General features: G+C 39.3%; 1 protein-coding gene across 3 annotated transcripts in view; it reads left to right on the forward strand.

Moving 5' to 3' along the window:
* The window catches only part of LOC136860653 (uncharacterized), a 314102-nt gene extending 293345 nt beyond the window's left edge, over positions 1-20757 (forward strand). For all 3 annotated transcript variants that reach the window (XM_067138771.2, XM_068225548.1, XM_068225547.1), the window contains one exon: positions 20104-20757. In XM_067138771.2, coding sequence (XP_066994872.2) covers positions 20104-20293 — 190 coding nt within the window. In that variant the 3' untranslated portion in view covers positions 20294-20757. The remainder of the gene's footprint in view (positions 1-20103) is intronic.
* The last annotated feature ends 263 nt before the right edge of the window (positions 20758-21020 follow it).

The following is a 21020-nucleotide window of genomic DNA, read 5'->3' on the forward strand; positions in this document are numbered from 1 at the left end:
CCAGATTTCATGGGCCATGCATTATTCTCGATTTTCTTACGCCGGTTACATTGTTAGTAAGCAATCCAGCCACCGAGAGGATATTTAGGGTTCACCTGTCCCAGGTGAAACCGGTGTAAATTTTGTGTCAACTTGCTTCATATAATTTGATAGGAATATGAAGGTTATATTTTTTTTTGAGTTCCACTCTTAAGGCATTCTGCTCCTTCTATTTTATTTTATATGTAAGCATTTCTGTAAAACCTCCCCCGATTTGTTAAACTGCCATCCTGTCCTTGCCACGGCCATTACCACGCTCCCGTCTCCTGCTCCACTACACACAGTGGCTGGCTTAGTTGAAATGCCATGGATATCTGCACGCCGCTGGCCCCTCAATCTCTCTACATGCCTGTGCCCTCAAAAGAAACATGATGGTCCAACACAATTCTGCCGCCTAGCTTAAATGTTTCAGTGCCCCCGCAGCCGCGCGGCGCTGTGCCGCGGCTGGGTTCGAGGACGGGCCCCCTCGGCCCCAGCGAGGACGACATGTGCACGGCGAGCCGGAGCTCTCCTCCCGGCCTAGGCTGATGTGCGGCGCACGTCCTGCTACTTGCCCGCAGCCTGTATTCCTTCACCGCGGGCACGGCGTGTTTCAACACCACTGCTCCCCTCATAGTGCGGGCGAGCGGTATCTCAGGGTACTTGAGGGGTCCGAGCGGCCTCCTTTGGACGCAAGCTGCAACGGCCGGTCTGGCCATCCAACTTCATCAACATCAACTACCTGGACAGTTACTATAAGCAATGACTACACTTGGGAATTCAACTGCAATATTTGGTGGACATTGCAAAATTTTTCATCACTTTTAAGTATTAAAAGTTTATCCTCAGAATTCTACTTCTACAAACTTAAAAACTATACTTCATCTGCAACAACAAAATTTTGAAACTAAATCAAACCAAATTAAGAAAATCTTATAAATTTTTTTTTGGCAATTAATCTCCATATCTACATCAAAACTTGGACCTTGTTTTCAAACAATTTCATGTGTCACCCCGGGAGGAACTTTTGGGGGCGGAGGTCTGTACCGGGCGGTACACCTCCACTCCGCTAATTTAAAATGTGCGCCAGTTGAAACTCCTCTGCTGGAGGAAGTCTGAACTTTATCTACGCTATTAATTCTTTACCTTCTCTGAAGATGTCACCACATGGAAAACTTTGAGTTTTTGAACTGTGTCATTTGTGATGTGTTTTTGTTTCGCTTGAAGTAAGAAGTGTGAACTTTCTCTTCTAGAGGACACTACTGAAGATCAACAATAGTGCAACCTAGTGCGAAGTCAAAGAACTATTTTGTTGGAGAAATTTTTATTTCAAATGTTTGTCCTTGCAAAAATTTCTTTCTGTTATTGTTTAAGTTGGCTGTATACCCCTCTCTTTCCCCTTGTTTTGCATTTAACCAATCCTGAATTTCTTTGAGTTATTTCCGACCAATCCGATGTATCTTCCCCCAACTTGGATATGTTTCTGTACCCGAGCCAATAAAAAGTTTGTGGGAGGGTGTTTTCATTCCCCTAACGCCTAGAACCTTCCGCGAGAGGATATAAACTGCTGATTTTAGGGTCTCCGGGCCACTTCTGTTCCATCTTTCAGTGTATAAAGTACATAGCAGGAGGCGGGAAGCGCCTCTTTCCTCGGCAGCGGTCATCAATAAGGTAATGGCCGATTAATAAATTCTTTCTTTGCTAGCTCAGCAGTTTAACTCTCGGGGCGGGTGCGAAGCGTTCCTCCATGTAACCTTTTCCTAAAATGTAACGATCTTTTCTTCTATTCTCTTTTAAGCTGCATATTGGGATAGAGAGTGCTAACCCTCTCGAGCTCCCACTCACATTGTCTTGAGGTGAACTTATTTTCTCAACCTATTCTTCGTTAATGTAAAACAAATTGATCTTTTCTAAAGTCACCTCGGTAGTATGGGATTAGCCCTTGCATTAGTGGCCTAGAGCCAGATTAGGTTTTTAAAAAACAAGTGTATTAGGAGTGCAAGATCGCCTCCTCTCAAATTGTTATTTTAGAGGTCATGTAATTGCTCATTTTTATTTAATAGACCTCAGTAGGTTGGGTATTTTACCCCTGTGTCTATGTCCAGTGAGGACAACTTGAAGGTGGAGTTTGGTGTGGCCTGGGAGAGGCTTAAATTTTGAGAGCGAGTGGCTCTTTTGAAAATTCAGTGTTGTATGCCTCGTGGAGGCTTTTCAGTGTAATTTGGAGCAAGGGCTCCTAGGTATGAATGGGGTTTTCTGCCCCTCTGTTAAAACTCGTGTTTGGGGTAAAACTGAGCTGATTGCCCAAGCTGTGTAAAATCAGGGCGCGAAGCCCAATTCCTGTAAATATTGTAACTACCCTTTTTGACTTGCTACTTTGTACCTGCCATGCTTGTTATTTTTTGTTTTTGAAAAGAAAATATAACCTTGTTAAATTTTAAATTAATTTTGCTTTCGTAGCTGGAGACCTATTCACACCCGCACCTTCTTTCACCTCTACCTACCACGGAAAAACTCCGTAACAAAAATAATCACCACCAAACCGAAAAATGGTTATACACTTGTAACTGTTTCATTCAACAATCGTTGTGTTCCCGAAACGGTTGCGTTCTATCTGTCCCAGCTGTAATAGGTATTACAGTGACACATGCACGGAGCCTCAAGGAGGGTTGTAATGCAGAAACAGGGGAAGTCTGCCTGCCAGCCTCGTATCGAGAGCAAGGGAAGCAGTGCAGCGGTGAGTTTCTGTGCACACTAGTAACAAACTTAGATTTAAACCCACATCCAGAGGCGATTCTAGCCCTGGCGGCGGGGGGCTCAGTTTTAGTGAAATAATTATTTTAAAATTCCTTGATTAGTAAAGAAATTGATAATTTACAGATATAACGTATTTGAAATAAACATGTTAATGGTTGTGCTAATGTTGCCCATTGTATTTTCATAAACATGGTTATTTATCTTTTGAATTCCGTTACCAAGACTTTCAATTCCAAACAGGCCCCCCGCCCATTTTAACTTTTTCTTTCTTTTTTTTTTCGCTAGTTGCTTTACATTGCACCGACACAGATAGGTCTTATGGCGACGATGGAACAGGGAAGGGCTAGGAGTGGGAAGGAAGCGGCCGTGGCCTTAATTAAGGTATAGCCCCGGCATTTGCCTGGTGTGAAAATGGGAAACAGCGGAAAACCATATTTAGGGCTGCCGACAGTGGGGTTCGAACCTACTATCTCCCGAATACTGGATACTGGCTGCACTTAAGCGACTGCAGCTATCGAGCTCGGTTTTTAAGTATCTAGAACCGCCACTGCCCATATTGTAATAGGCTACAACTGAAAGAGAAACAACATATATTTATAACAATTTATTCTTATTCTACTAAACCTTAAAATAGTTTTATAAACGTATACACATAGAGATAATACAAAAACATTAGTAGCAACTACTATTCAGTATGCGTATTCTCAACTATTACTGCATCTCTTTCTGTAACGTTATGCCATTTAGCCATTCTTTTAGTGAGGTATGTTGTAGCTTATTTGAACTGACGATTCACCTCCGACGTACAATTACCAATAAAAATAAGTTCATTGTCTCAGTTTGAATAGTAAGCATCATTGCGTCACTAATATAACAAAGACAATTCAATAAAGTCGGATAACACCTACCTCAGATAAGTTCATTCGCAATTTCATGGTGTTCTTCACCAACATATTTGTCATATTCTTCAGCGTGTTTTAAAGAATAATGTTGATGAATGTTAATTTTTTTTTGCTAGTGGTTTTACGTCGCACCGACACAGATAGGTCTTATGGCGACGATGGGATAGGAAAGGCTAGAAGTTGGAAGGAAGCGGCCGCGGCCTTAATTAAGGTACAGCCCCAGCATTTGCCTGGTGTGAAAATGGGAAACCACGTAAAACCATCTTCAGGGCTGCCGACAGTGGGATTCGAACCCACTATCTCCCGGATGCAAGCTCACAGCCGCGCGCCTCTAGCCGCACGGCCAATTCGCCCAGTGTTAAAATTTTTAATAAAGTTTAATGTCTTATTACAAATCAAGCATTTTGCCATTCCATTGCACTTGGTAAAAAGATACGGCATAATAAAACACGACAAAATGTAACGTGCTATTGAAAAGTCATACCACAACTAGCGAGTAACAAAGTATTGTGAGCGTGTCCACTGCCGCTTGTTATGCAAGGGTGAGGAAGCGACTGATAACAGCTGCAGATCTCACTCACCACATCCCTGCATGGGTAAGAGCTAATCTGTCATCATCCCTCTTCTAGGACAAGGCTTTGTGACGCTGCGGCATCTGACGGAAACTGCCTGAACTACCAGCACTAGAATTTGGCCGACACTCTTAAGTCAATAAGCAGAGCTTTATTAAAATCACGATTAAATATATAAAGAATCCCTAATTTTGAAGTATGTTAAAGTAGCCCCTTAGAGAAGAAAATAACTTCCCTACGGTATAGTTTGCTTCTAATTTGAACACCATCTTGACTTAAAACAAGTTTAGGAAAACCGTGGTTCAGAGCTCAATTTCATATGGAGATTCGTTATTTTAACTACCATTTTATAACTATATTTGCATTTCATTTTGAAATGCTTTTGCACTAATGAAAAGTGTATCACAGACTACCGTGCGCTATAAAAACAAAATAATTTTACCTTGTTCTGTTTCCTTATAAAAACTCTTACAAACTTTTGACCCATGTTACAACAACTACTGAGCTGGTGGCCGGCCGTTCCAGCTCCGGCCGCCTCTTAATGATACTTATAGTTTCGTTTATAGGTATATTCAAATACATGTTGACAGTGTCATGTAAAACCATTATATGATTGTTTAGTAACATAAATTTGGAGAGTTTTTTGCAAAAATCAATGGAATTTTTGACCTAGGCATTGTTATTAAATTTAAAGAGTTTACTCAAGAAACTATGTAAGAATTTTGAGACATTGTGGGTGGGGCTGTTTCTACCATTTATGATAGGGTGCACGGGTCCTTCGTTTTTATGAATTTTTGGTAAGGCTTTGGCCGTTGGTAGCTTAGGATTCATTAATATAAGCTTGTGACATTCGTATTCTTGTAAAAGAAAGGACGAATTTTTCAATAAATTATTTAAACCTTGTTGGATTTTAGGGATTGGGTCTTTATTTATTATGGTATATGTGCTAGTATAAAAGAAGTCTTCAATTTTTTTTATGTAATCATCTTTATTAAGCAACACGGTTGTGGAACCTTTATCTGCTTTCGTAACAATTATATTATTGTTCTTAATTTTACTCTTTATCTCGTGTATCTGTTTCTCAAGAATCGGATCGGACGTGGACCATAGTTCATTAGCTAAAGAAGGAAGTTATTTTTATTTTGTATTTGACGTCATTTTGTTTATCAACGGGAAGGTTTGCAATATTGAATTCAATTTCGGCAATTGTGGTGATTAAATCGTCCGTATTGTTAGGATTAGGCCAATTGAATTTCAACCCTTTATTTAGGAGAGCCATTTCACTGTCTGAAAAACTAGTGTTAGACAAATTAACAAAGCTTAAGCGAAACATGTCCTATTTTAACATCTATGTAACATTTGTATCTTAAACTTAAAGATTGTAAAGTATTGGAATGGTGGTTTTTAATAAATTTGTTTGAAACATTTTGTATAAAATACACATTTCTTAGTGTAGGTGCTGGATTATTATCATCGCCATCTACACTTCCTGATTCGGACAAAGAAACATCAACACTTGAATAATTGTCGAGATATTCAGTGATATCGTCAGCTAAATGAACACTCTTCACCGTGTTGCATGCGATAAATAACTAGGCCTAACCTAAATAAACTATATCCGACTAGGCTATATCTAACACTTTGCTTACAATATGCACCTGATTACCTAAGAAAACTATTTAATTAATGAACTAGCAAGTAAATTAAATATAATGCATATGATACTGCTTAATTGCACTATTTAATCCCGTATCATCAACAAAAACAGAGAGAAACGCTCGCATGTTTGCTGCCAACCACAATGTAAACAAGACATCGAACTCCAGTAAGCACGTCTTAAACTCTAAGAATATCGATAAATACGGATAGTCGGCAGTTCCCGCGGAGTATAGCATAAGTTAAAAATGTGCTCTTCTTATTCCGTGCAAAATGCTGCAATCTGGTATGTAAATAACAAAATAATAACAACAAAGGCATGTAACGATGGATCTTTACCATGTCAGTTTTTTGCAGAAATCGTGGTTACCGATAGATCATTACCTTGAAAGCATAAGGATTAATACACTTGTTGTTTCATGTATTGCTCCGTATGTGGGATATACAGTGGAAATACGCTATAGCGAGTACGGCACATAACGAGAACCCCATTATAACGACAGCTTTTGTCTGTTCCTTCAAAATTCGTATACTAAACTGTATATTATCCTTCGATTATAGCGAGAGCCCTATCGCTGACGCATACGTTATTACGAGCGATAAAGCATGTGCAATTTTTTGTCCTTTACCAATATTTATGCACACCAGCTATTATGTTGCATGCGATCAATCATCTTCAGTATTGTTTCCTCACTATGTCCACTAGCGAGCTCTCTCGTCAACATTCATAGGCGATTTTGGGGTTAATTAGTAATACCTGTTGACTGCTGTTTCATAAACCAAAATGAATCAAATAAAGGCTAAGTAAACAGTAGCTAAATTTTAATACTATACTGTGAAATTAAGTAAGAATGCAATACACCTCAAGATATGGCAGAGCGCATCACTGTTTCTAGAGGTTAGTTGATATATTTTCTCGTGTCCGGTTAAATTTTGGAAAGGCTTTACCCACATACGCGAGAAGTTATCCTTTCTTTACTGGCGCTTAAAATATGTTTTCATCATACACACAGTACAGTTAAGTTAGGTTAAGTGGCACTGTGTGAATACGAAAACTGAACCGTTTGCCACAAAATGCGATCAAACAACTTTGGTATCGTTTTCTCGCTACGTACACTTGCAAGCTCTCTTGCCAACATTCAGAGGCAATTACAAGTAGAGACGGGAATTTGCCTATTTTATTCCTGTGTTCGGAAACGTTGGCTTTTGAAATATAAATCTGTTTGAGGATCTTTTTAGCTATATTTTGATGGTTTTATTGTGCCTATGAATGCCTATTTCAGGGGTTTGTGCCTATTTGGAGTACAAATGCCTATCTGATGCCATTTGGCTGTATTTTTAAAAAGCCGATTTTCTTCCAGTGCATTATATTGTAGCTACTGTGCTCGACAGAATTATCTTCTCTTTTTTTCAATATCTGTTTACCCTACGAACAAAAATGGGAATTCTCAGAAGTCACCAGAAGTAGTTCTAGGGAAATTTCCATCAGGAGAAACAAGGAACAATTTGACCTCGAAGCCTTCAACCCCTCCAACCTCCTAAGACCTAAGACATATGAGAGAACCAGTCAACGTCGAACTATGTTGCACAACCCATATGCCCTGTACCTCCCTTTTGATGCGAACTGTTGAACACGTACCCTTTATGTTCAGAACTGTTGTGATTTATGGTGAAGTGGAAGAAGAAAAAGAAGTATGTTTGCGGCAATGCCCAAAGAAAAATCACCGAAGTCCTACTGGCTGAAGCAGTGGATCACAGGGGATCCCAGTTTCACTACGGATGGAAGGGTAGTCTGTCAAGCTTGTAGTAAGGAGGTAAGTTCATTTGTTCCTTTTATCGTTTTTGTGATTGAGAACTATAATCACATTTCACTGTAGCATATATAAGCCAATTAATTTATGTATTCTGGCAAGTTGTTTTGTTGCAATGCTGTATTAGTCGTGAACTTTCAATTATTCTTTTATATTGCTAAAATGTAAATAATTAAATTACTGAACGATGAGTTAGAACGCCGGTGGTCTCTTAACACAGAATGGATGAAAATTAAATCGGTATTTTGAATTGTGATCATTTCCTGTGACAATAGAGATTTACAACTGAAATGCAATTTTCAAAACTCTCTTTAAAAATTGTGAACCAAGCTTAATAACTGCAGTCGCTTAAGTGCAGCCAGTATCCAGTATTTGGGAAATAGTGTGTTCGAACCCCACTGTCTGCAGCCCTGAGGATGGTTTCCCGTGGTTTCCCATTTTCACACCAGGCACACACTAGGGGCTGTACCTTAATTAAGGCCACGGCCACTTCCTAACCACTCCTAGCCCTTTCCTGTCCCATCGTCGCCATAAGACCTATCTATGTCGGTGCGACGTAAAGCAACTTGCAAGAAAATATATATATATATAAAAAATCGTGAATTCTATTACACTTCGCTAAGCACAGGTTGCAGTCGCTAAGCACAGGTTGCAGATACAATGTAGCCCGGCTAGGACGACACCACAGCGTGTTTCACAAGGTTGCCAAGACTATCTTTACAAGACCAGGCCAGCGAAAAGACCGTTCGTCTGGACTGCTGAGGTCCGGTTAGTAACCGTTGTGCTTTTGGGGGGGAAGTAAAGAGAGTCTGAGGGGCATAAGCTCCCAGGTTAACAAGCCTCTAGCATCCCCTCTAGAGTCTTACTAAATTGTGACAAAAATAAGGTTATGGGCGCATGTCACGACAGTTTCAAATTTTGCGGTTTTTAATTTTCAACGAGGGTAGCGGCCTTGTGGGCACACATGATGCAGGATCTATTGCAGGCAATAGAAAATAGTCTTCATGACAGCTGACCTGGCTGACCAAAGCTGGCGAATAGAAACAAATAAAATGTTCACAAATCTAAGATTCATAGTGCCTCCGTTTTCATTCTTCTTCTTCTTCTTCTTATTTCCGAATTTGGCTGCCTATGGACTGCATTGAACCTAAGGCTTCTTCTTCTTCTTCTTCTTCTTCTTCTTCTTCTTCTTCTTATTCTTCCTTTCACTTCTAATCTTCCTTTCTTTCTCAGATATGACCAATTTGGGTCTACATTTCGATGGTTTCTCCTGGAATGTTTTGATGCTGTACACTCGGCTTTTAAATTATTTTCTGTTGTGAATCATATCCATTGTAACTCCACTTTCTATTGCATCTCTTTCTTAGTTAGCTGTTTCTCATCCGTTCTTTCTAGATGCCCATAGAATTTTAGCTTTTGCTTTCGCATGGTGACAGTGATTTTTTCTTTTCTTTTCTATTCCTCCACTCGCCATCAGCAATTTTCTGTGGTCCTAAAATTTTCTTTTTCTCCTCTCCTTTTTTTCGAGATCTTGAAGTTCACCCATTTTATTCATTGTCAGGCTCTCTGAAGCGTAGAGACCCTCTGGCTTTACCACTGTGCTGTAGTGTCTAAATTTCACTTTCATTCTTGTATATAAGTAAGAATACTGCTAGGGCCAGCTTGGTGGGTCCTTGGTAAGCATAAAGGACGGATTTCTCCTCTACGCTACTCTGGTATCGTTCGCATCTTTCACGTATTTCCATGTAACTTACTAATTCCCTTGTTCCTACTTTGAAGTTTTGTACAAATGCATGATATATACTAAGCATTATTGCCAATTAGCCCAAACTGTAGAAATTTAAGACATAGGGACAATGTAATTTATGTCAATTGTATTATTTTTCAGATCAAATGTGAGAAAAATACCACATAGATCAACTTAGGATTACTGCAATGCATCTGATACGAGTACAGAAATCTGTATCAACGCAACTTTTCTACTAGTCCACTTTGGGCAGCGACCAACAACCATTTTCTTCAGACCTATGCACTGCAGTGTTGGGAGCTAATATGCCCCTGTATAAACCAGAGCATCTTCAAATTTCAACAAGCTGCCAGGAGCAACACCAACTTGCAGAAGAGTGGCATGACCCTGGTGGAGTCATTTAGGATTGTGGAAGAAGTCAGAGGAAGTTTTGTCTGAACCTCTGGGAAGGCAGCCGCTGTCAGCGAAATAAAACCAGTTGGGAAGTGACTTCACTGAAGTTTTGTCCAATCACTTCATGTGATGTTGAGAGATCTTTCTCTCAGTAAAAAAACATAATGCACGAGAGGAAAACAAGATTGTTACCGGAAAACATTGAAATGTTGCTTGTAAATTCCTTTTATAGTAATTGAGTGTGTTAATGAATTATAAGTAATTTTTCCATGCCTATTTTGTTGCCTGTTTTACATGTTAGTGCCTATTTAAATGCCTTTTTTTTGGCTAATTTAAGAGCCTATAGGCCTGCCTATTTTAACTGTTTTTAGTGCCTATAATTCTTGTCTCTAATTATAAGAAATAAATTGACAATAAATTGTATTTTCAATACAAGTAAATAATATTACATCAGTCTTGGGACTAGTTTCAGCAACTTAGTGGCCATGTTCAGCCAAATAAAATTACAGTATTACCCCGCATTTATGTTCCCGGCTTTTACGTTTTCCCATCTTTTACAACATTTTTTGTTGGTCCCCTGAGATTTCCTTTGCTCACAATGTATTAAAATCCCCAAAATTACGTTTGCGACATTTTATGCTTCCCGCTATTTACGCCACGACAGGCCGTTCGAGAGGAAGAAGAATTCGAGGTAAAATGGTGTCACAACTAACCTAAAACGCTTTGAGTAACCATGGCATGACGAGCAAATTAAACAACCATGGTCTATAATAACTCTTAGAACTCTCAGTATTGAACTTCCACGTAACCAACGCAGCGCATTCTTAGATATCAGGTGTTTTTCACAACGTCCTAAACCTTATTTTCAAATCCGACAACAATAAAGTGCCCATTAATCTTTCAAGAAGAAGAAGAAATCCAATGAGTTGAATTAACAAAACCGCAAAGGAGAAGGAAATAGCAGATGTTTGCTCTATTGCTAAGTACAGTATAACCACTATCACGCGAAGCCCATCAAATTATCAAGATAAGAAAAGGCAAGTACAGTATAAGCCACAAGAAGGAGACGTTATCAAGTGATTCAGTATTTGTCTTGCTAGAGTTCGTTATTTCACGGTTATTGTTTTACATTTGCGTTTGTTGTTGGAGTTGTTAAAGTTATTGTCGCTGATTTGTCACATTTACTGAATTTTTGTTTTTTTGTTACATTTTTGTTTTTGTTATGTGAGTTGAGCAGTCAGAGTGAATTGCCGTGATCTTCCTTTCTCATTGTGTGTATTTGTTAATCCTTCTTTGTTATCACTTTATTGTTTTCCTGCTACTAATGGAAAAAAAGAAAGAAAGAAAAACTTTCACTGTGGATGAGAAAGTTTGAATATTAGAAAAGGTTGATTTGTATTGCAGAACACGTGTTTCATTGGCACGCGAATTGCACCTTCATGTATCCATGCTGAATACAATTGTGAAAAACAGAGGAAGCATTACATCAAGTGCTTCAGAATGCGGACCAAACTCCAATTATGCGTCATACTGCAAATACGATAAAATGGAAAAAATTGTAAAACGTTAATTTGAAATTCAAGAGCCACAGGCATTCCAATTGATGGTGTAATCTTAAGGGAAAAGGCGCTTAAAGTGACAAACATTCTTGGCATTGAAAATTTCAGTGCGTCCAATGGCTGGATCGACCGATTAAGGAAAAGGTATAACCTAACCTATTGGGGAATCTAATGCAGTTAGTGATAAAACTGTGGAAGAATGGATCGATAGAAGATTGCAGGAGCTGGCCAAGGATTACGAACCCAGGAACATTTTTAACCTAGATGAGACTGTTCTTCAGTGTGTTTCCCAACAAGACTTTGGCAGTCAAAGGAGGTAAATGCCATGGTGGGAAACGTAGCAAGATGAGACTCACAGTGATGTTGGGAGCCAATGCTGATGGCTCTGAGAAGCTCCACCCCTATGTGATAGGGAAATCTAAAAAGCATCGTTGCTTCAAGAATGTGCGATCACTACCTACTGCCTGTGATGCCAACCATAAAGCTTAGATGACCTCAGATCTTTTCTGGCAGCAGTTAATTGCTCTGGATTCAAAAATGGGTGCGCAAAATAGGAAGATCGTTCTTTCCATAGACCGTTGTCCTGCACGTCCCGTGTATGTTAATTTGAGGAATGTGCAGATAGAATTTCTTCCTGCTAACTGCACAAGCAAGCTACAACCTATGGATTTAGGGGTTATTCATTCCTTTAAGTCACTTTATAGGAAGAACCTGGTGCAGCAAATTTTATTCCTTATGGACGCTGGAAAGGATCCATCATCATTTACAGTAAAATTTCAATCCTGGATGCGCTTCACTTCATTGCATAGTCTTGAAAAGCTGTGAAGCAGACTACCATCTCAGATTGTTTCTTGAAAGCAGGATTTTTTCAAGAATCATGCCGAATCTCAGTTGCAAGAAGAAGAAGAAGACGACTTGCTACCTGATGTATGGAGAATGTTGCAGTCAGACTGCACTACTGAATATTTTCTTCAGCTAGATGATTCTGTGATCACTGCAGAGGAAAGAAGTGTGCAGGAGTTGGTTGCTGAGCAAACAGCAGCCAAGTCTCCCACCAGTGACAGTGATGAAGCAGAGGAAGACAGTGAAGTGATGCCTACCAGTTCTCATGATGCAAGTGCAGCAAGTGGATGTTTTATGCAGGTATCTTGTCATCTGTAGAGGGGGATGAAAATAATTTTCATAACCTTTATGAGCTTGAAAAACAAATAGAGGTCATAAGAAATAAGAAGTGTAAACAGAAATCGATTCTGGACTATTTTGGTAGGCAGCAGTGATTGTGTAGTTTTCCATCTGGAATAAATTTGTGTTGATGTTGTAAATACAGGTACAATAGTAGCAATTAAAATGTTTCATTCAGAGAAAATATTGCATTAGATAATTCTATAGCCATTCTAAGAAAGTAACTACTGTAATAAAAGAATATATTCCACAAATTTTTAACCACCTACGATTTACACTTTCCCCCCTTTTACACCAATATTCCTTGGTCCCTTGAAACTTGTAAAAGAGGGATGATAACTAAAACATTTGTATACCAGACAAAGACAATGTTGCAGGAATAATTATAATTTTGAAATACATATAATAACAAAAATTATGGTTATGATCTTCTTGTCATAATATGTCGTCTTTAGGTTGACTTAGGACCTTAGGCAAGGAAGTAAATCTCTAATGTCTGATGTAGAAAAAGCACTGACTTTCTTTTTTTTCTTTTTTTTTTTTTCTAACATTGCCTGCTTCCTACAGCAAGTCAGTTTACGGCTCTTCAGATAGACGACTTTTATAGTGTTGTAAATAATCAAGCTACAAATGATTCAAAATGGGCACAGCTGTTGAATATCCATGGAGTGAATGGACATAATAAATGATAGGATCTCTAGATTCATGCTGTCTGTTCTTATATCACATAGTAAAGCAGAGTGTAAATGAATTTTTAGCTTGATTAAGAAGAATAGTGCACAGTTCAAGTTCATGTCCAATGGAACTCTGGAAGCCATTTCCTTCTTGAAGACCTGAAGTTCTGAAGCATGTTATGCATAAACACACATTCTATTGACTTTCTGAAGAAAGCAAAGCAAGCCACAACTTAAGCTGTTGAATCAGAATGAAGATGTGCATGTGAAGGTGTAAATAATGTAAATAACTTGTGTGCATATAATTATGCACACCAACACACTCTTTACTTCAAAGTTTTAATTAGTTGTATGAATTAACAAATGACATTGTGTAAGTTGATTTCAGTGCCATATTTTAAAGATATTTGTGTTAGTTTAACTGAAGTGAAATATTTTGTCCCTTATAATGTCATCAGTGTTTTATATTAATGCTGTTAATCTCATAATTATCTTAAGTGAAGAAAATACATGACTTTTATCATGTTTTACCACATTTTGGTGCATTGTACTCCTGCGTACCATATAATCCTGAATACCACCCGCCACCGAATAACACCCGCACCCTAAATCTAAGGTGACAAAATACAGAAAAATATAAAATGACTTACATAACCTACAGTATTTAATGTTCTTCAAATATACCACAAATATAAATTCAAACAGATAACAATTAATAAAATCATCACAAAAATCGTAAATAAAATCGGTCCAATACTCAGGTCATTCACAATTCACAGTCGTCATCTGAAGTTTCACCATAGGAACTTTTGTCGCTGGCATCTTTCCACAAAGAGTCGTTCTCACTACCGTCCACTGAATTTGAAATTCCACATTTCTTAAAGCTTTTGGACACTAGATCCTTGGGAATGCGCACCCATGCGGTCTTGATTCAGCTGCATATTAGTCCCACTTCAGGCCTCTTCACTCGTCCAGTTGGTGTTAACGCGTAATCACCATCAGACATCCATTCGGTGTACAACTGTTTCATTGCAGTTTTGAAAGGCCAGTTCACGCACACATGTAACAGCTATAGAATAGAAGAGAGTCCTCTAGAAATTATCGCAAGGTCGGTTTTTCCTTTTCTCATCATACCTTCCATGGCGTCAGTTGTACGTCCTTGGTAACTGTCCAACACAAGCATGTTTCGTTTTTGTAATAAAGCTCCCGGACGACGTTGCCAAACGCATTTCACCCAGTCCTGAACTAACGCACTGTCCATCCAGCCGGACTCGTGTGTTCTTCTTGCTAGGGGCTTTACGTCGCACCGACACAGATAGGTTTTATGGCGACGATGGGATAGGAAAGGCCTAGGAGTTGGAAGGAAGCGGCCGTGGCCTTAATTAAGGTACAGCCCCAGCATTTGCCTGGTGTGAAAATGGGAAACCACGGAAAACCATATTCAGGGCTGCCAATAGTGGGATTCGAACCTACTATCTTCCAGATGCAAGCTCACAGCCGCGCGCCTCTACGTGCACGGCCAGCTCGCCCGGTTCATGTGTTCTAACAATAACACCGGACAACAAGTTTCCTTTCAGAAGTGTTTTCCTTTTCAGAACCGCATATGGAGGGAGTTTGGTTCCATCCGTTAATACGCACATTACTGTGCATCATTGCTTTCGTTACCACCTGTTCTGATGGTTACACTTTTAGAACCCTTTGTATCCTTTGTATTTTCCAACGGCATTTCAAAATAGACAGGTGTCTGGTCAGCATTCCCAATTTGCAACGGCAAATAAGAATTTTGCTTCCTCAAATGAATAATGTAATGCTGAAGGGCCGTTAACTTTTCTTCATATGCCCCAGGGAGACGTTGTGAAATAGATGTACGTCTCCGAATGCACAATCCCTTTCTTTGATAAAAGTTTCGGATCCATCCGTGGCCTGCAGTAAAACCCTGTGTTATGAGTTCTTTTTAGATCTCTAGTGCTTTCAATTGACACATTTCACTAGAAACACTATATCCTAACTCACGTTTTTCTATCACAAATTTGTGGAGTCGTTCTTCAATTTCCGTAAACACTGCACTCTGCCCGCGGAACGCTCTGCGATTGGCGTTACTTTTTAGAAGATTTTCCTTCCGCCAATTACGAATACACAATTCATCAATATCGTATTTTCTGCCAACGGCACAATTTCCGTATATTTCTGCTTCACTTACAACTTTAAGTTTCTCGCTCACGGTAAATGACTGCAGATGCCGTTTTGAATCCATTGCTTACTATCGAGACAGCACTTTTACGGGACAGATACGGAACTCGAATGTGAGCGAGGTAGACCTCCGTAACCAACAGTCTCGACTCTCGCAAAGTACGATATCCCACGAGATCAGCTATTCGCGAACACTTGTGAAACAAATGTTGATCGAGCATCCGCAGCAGCGGCTTTCATATTTACCATATATTTACCCATATTCTTTGATTTACTGTATTTCATTACCTTACATTTCACTTTTACATGCCACTGTAACCGTATTGAGAAAAAAATCGATTTTGTTTTCTAGGACGCAACTAAAACACATTAAGACCTGAATGCCCGGTTACATGTGGTATATTGAGTACAGTAACCGTATTCATATCTATTTCAATACTCCGTGTAAACATAGTAAATATTTACGAGAATGAACGGCTTGAATACGACCCGCATTCGGGATTATACGGTATTTTGACGTACAGGGATTTTACTTATAGATCATTTGGAAAGTTGGCGGGTATGAGTGTTGTTCTACCTGGTGTCAAACTTACAGCAGCACAACTAGGTGCTTGTAAATAACTTCCTACCATGTTTCTTGCAGAATGCTCTATACATCAGTGTTGGGCCATAAATTCAACTTGATCAAAATTGTGATATACAGCGTGGTTCGGTGGCGTGCTTCAATTTATTTATGGATAAAATACCTTGGACACCCACAGGGGAGTCGGTGAACTCTTCTCATGAGTGCTGTTCAAAAGGAAACTGCAGTTTCATGGAAGTATTGTTTCTGGCAAGTTTCATTTGAAGATAAACAAATATTTCACCACAACTTTGTATTTTGTTTTATTTTGGCTTATAAAGCAAAAAAATTGGTCGCGATGACGTTTTCTATTGATAAAAATATCCTCACACTTCATTTGAATTTTTTAAAAGGAATGCACCTAAAATATCAAAACTTTTAAGCACTACCATCACCTATGGCAATAATTTGAAGGTCAAAGTGGAAAAAAAAAAAAAAGAGGAAAAATTTTGTTTCGAAGGAAACTTATAATGTTATTATTTAATAAATGTAAGAAAGCATTTTCCTAATTTTCTTGCTAACCGTCATGTTCTCGATAAAATATCGTACAGGATTGCATATTCTATTTTTAATAATCAAAATCTTCTTGGCTATTCTGCTGTGGTCCATTCCTCTCATTCCTGGCAGATGTTTTGACTACTGCTGCGGTAGCCATCTTCTGTGACATTGTCTAAGTACTCTCTCCTGTATCCTGCTGATGACTGAAATGGTTGTTGGAGAGGCAGCTATATTTATATCTGAGCATGCGGCCTCCGATTGGTTTTTGCCGTGCCGTCTGTCATCTGATTAAATATCTGAGCGCATGACCTCTAATTGGGTTGCAGTGAGCAGTCTGTCATTTGATTGTATCTCAGAGCACACGACTTCCGATTGGATCGTGCCGATCAGTTGGTCCTCTGGTTGGTTGACTGTGATGTTCCTGATCTTAGTTGGCTTCAGCCATAGGTTATATAGTGGGTGTGTCAGGCCTTGCTGAGCTAAATTCCTTCCTCCTTGCTGTTAAGGTTATCTGGAGGTTTGTCAATAGCTTCCCTGTAGAGACGGGCGTGGAAGTGGGATGTTGTGGCCAGTATATTAGTATCCTCATAACAGATCCCATCCTTTATGTCAAGCAGTTCATGCTCTGCTACTGCTGACTTTTCTTATTGCCCCAAGCTACAGTTCCTTTTGTGCTCCGTCAGGCGAGTCTTGACACTTCTACCAGTCGTGCCAATATAAACAGCTCCACAGCTGTACGGTATCCTGTAGACTCCAGTAGATGTTAGAGGGTCACATGGATCTTTCGCAGAGCATAACATATTTTGTAACTGTCGGGTCGGCTGATTAATGGTCTTGACAAGGAACCTCCCAATATGATCTGAAACGTCCTGAATATATGACAAAAAAGCGATGCCTTTCTTCCTGGGTAGTTCTCTTTTATTGTCAGCTGGCTGTCTTCTGGGATGGAGTGGCCTCCTGACCTCTTCCTTTTTCTTCTGCATAGTGAATCGTGTACGAGCATGAATGCTGTTCAGATGTGTAAGAAAGCCATCATGTGCCTCCTCTCCATGTCCACAAGTGTGACATTCCTCTTCGTCCCATCGTTAGAGCCATTGGCTCTCCAACTTATGAAGTTGCAAGATATTTAGGCAACTTACTAAAACATTACATAGGAAATATTCACATATCAGAGCAGCCTGCATAGCTTCCTCCTCAAAGAACTCCAAATAAAACTGTTATTCCATATGGAATATGTTCAAGATTATCCTTGATAGGCACCAAGAGTGAGACGACGTCAAAACTGACTAGTATATCCCTCGATGTCGCAATCTGTCTATGAATAGGCAGAGTCTCTGAATATTTCCTATGTAAGGGTTTAGTAAGTTGCCTAAATATTTTGCAGCTTCATAAGATGGAGAGCCAATGGCACTAACGATGGGACGAAGAGGAACGTCAGACTTTTGGATCTTAGGCAGACCATACAGTTTTGGAGATAAGGCTTCTGATTTCTTCAGCTTCTTTTGTTCATCTGGTAAAATAGAAGATTTCTTAATCAGAGCATTGGTCTTGCGCAGAATCCTCATAGTCGGATTGCGGGGAAGTTTCTTGTAGATTGATGGATCAAGAAGTTCTTCGATCTTATGTTCATAATCCACGGTGTTCAAGATAACAGCGGACCAATTGGAGATCATGTGCCCAGCGATTCAGTCAAACGACAGACTGCTCAGCACAACCCAATCGGAGGTCGTGCACTCAGATAATCAGATGACAGACTGCATGGACAAACCAATTGGAGGCCGCACGCTCAGATATAAATATAGCTGCCTCCCCAGCAACCATCGCAGTCGCCGGTGGCACACAGGAGAGAGTACTTAGACGATGCCACAGAAGATGACTGCCACAGCAGTAGTCAAAATGTGTCAGGAATGAGAGGAGTAGACCACAGCAGAATAGCCAAGAAGATTTTGATTATATTGACTCTGGCTGTGAAAGCCTTCTTACTTTGATTCTATTTGTTTGTTTATCTAGACTTGAAAATCAACATATTGTATTTGGCAACAGTATGCTTCATTCACCCATAAGAAAGGCATTGACCATAAGAGCTCATTCTGCTTTCACGATATGAACTCAGTAATAGAAAACTTGGAGTGATGAACTAGTCATTAAGAGGAAAGTTAATGATTACCAACTGAATGAACATAAACTCAGTGAGTGGATCTAATGAGAAGTCTGATTAGACAGAGCCTTCACGGAGCCATTCATCCAGTCCAAGACAAAGTTGATAGGTAACAAATTGTATGAAAACTTGTCTTATACTGCCATATTCATTTGAAGGTTGGACTGAGAAAGAGAGAGAGATGTGAAACAGTGACTATAAAAAAGTGGATTGTCAATAATAATTTAATATCGAAAGGATCTTGGGATTAGGCTTCACAACCACCAAAACAGCTACATAAAGAAGATTATATTTTGTCTTTGGCAGAATTTCAAAGGCATTCACAGATTTAAGCTACTACCACACTAAACAGGTGATCACCGGGCTGAGTGGCTCAGACGGTTGAGGCGCTGGCCTTCTGACCCCAACTTGGCAGGTTCGATCCTGGCTCAGTCCCGTGGTATTTGAAGGTGCTCAGATACGTCAGCCTCATGTCTTACATTTACTGGCACATAAAAGAACTCCTGTGGGACTAAATTCCGGCGCCTCGGTTTCTCCGAAAACCGTCAAAGTAGTTCGTGGGATGTAAAGCAAATAACATTATTATAAACAGGTGATCGATTCGTATTGGAGAAATTGACCCATAACATTGAACAGAAAAAGTCAAAACATCTGAACAAAGAGGGTGTTTTTTTCTATCTCGCTTGCAGAAAGCATGTCTGGGCCCTGTGGTCTCTCCCCAAAGCCCCGGGTTTGATTCCCAGTTAGGTCTGGGATATTTACCTGGTCATGAGGGTTGGTTCGAGGTCCACTCAGCCTACGTGATTGAGGAGCTATCTGGCGGTTAGATGGCAATTCCAGTCTAGAAAACCGAGAATAATGACTGAGAGGATTCGTCACACATTGACTGTGTGTCACCTCGTAATCTGCAGGTCTTCGGGCTGAGCAGCAGTCGCCTGATAGGCCAAGGTTCGTCAGGGCTCTAGTGCCATGGAGGTGCAGGAAGTAGCATAAGATTGGCAAATATCTTAACCACGCCCATTATAAGACTTCCACTGGTTTTTAGTCTGTTGAGTTCAGTGAACAGAAAATAATTTGATATTTTCTATGCTGACAAAGAATATTTTAATTCCCCTATTTCTTTGCTCTTAAGCAGTACTACTTTTAAAAATTATTAAATTCCATGTTAGAAAAAAGAGGAATCTTTAGTTAATAATTTTATTTTCTAAAAACTCCTAAAATTTGTTTTATTTTAAGAATAACTTTATCTACAATCCTGTGAGTAATCTTTCTGTTGAAATATTATCTCTTTGATCATGCTTTTTCTATTCAGTAAGACACCAGATTGGTTGTATGTAATGAATCACATTTATTTTGTTTAATAGGAGACATTCTGCCAGTCAGCGGACTTGCAGCTTTTTATTGGAGGGTAGCTGCGAACGTCCTCATTGCCATGTTTCACATGATTTAGCTACTGTTCCTTGTCAGTTCTGGGCTGACTCATCATGTTTGAAGGGAGTGGCCTGTCCATTATTTCATGGATGTGTACGGGCATTCCGACCAGTGACCTTGTAAAGGTAGAACCTGTCTAGGCAATATTAATTAGAAGTGATCAGTAATTTAATATGGTTGCTTTTCATTTCCATTATTTTTCCTTGTATATTATATACCCCTCTCCTCCCTCCCCCTCCAGTAAATGTGTAATGTAATTATTTTTTAATCACTTATATTTCCTGCATCTGTGTCAGATGATATTGAAGCAGGATTTTTTTAATGAGTGATAATCCATGTAATGGCTCTTAATCCATGTGTGTTTCTGAATTTAAGTTCAACCACAATGGGATTGATTTGCTATTACAAAAAAAAAAAAAAATGGTAATTTTTGTATTGTTCAAGATGGCTGAGAATAAGAAAGAGAGTTATATAACCAAGATCCACATGTGTAGTGGTATGTTGGAAGTGATACTGTGTCCCCTTTACTTCAGCCCCTGTGCTTTGTTGCCTGTTGTGCATTAATGGGGCTTCTTGCAAATGGTAATGTTGTGTATGAATGTTTTATATTTTGTTGACCTTGGATATCGTAGTGATTGCCAAATAAAATGAGAATTAGGGATTTATGTTTGTACTTTGCCTCTAGTTTTATAAATTGTTTCAGAGGTCACTGCTATTGTCCATTTTAACATGGTCTCTGCTATGTAGAATTAGGACATAATATGAAGCTGTTGTGTTTATGTCACTGGTTCATAAAATGTTTTTTAAAGGTGTATCCACTCCATGGATCATTTGAATACAGATAAACATT

This window comes from Anabrus simplex, chromosome 1 (genome assembly GCF_040414725.1).
Source record: "Anabrus simplex isolate iqAnaSimp1 chromosome 1, ASM4041472v1, whole genome shotgun sequence".
NCBI lineage: Eukaryota > Metazoa > Arthropoda > Insecta > Orthoptera > Tettigoniidae > Anabrus > Anabrus simplex.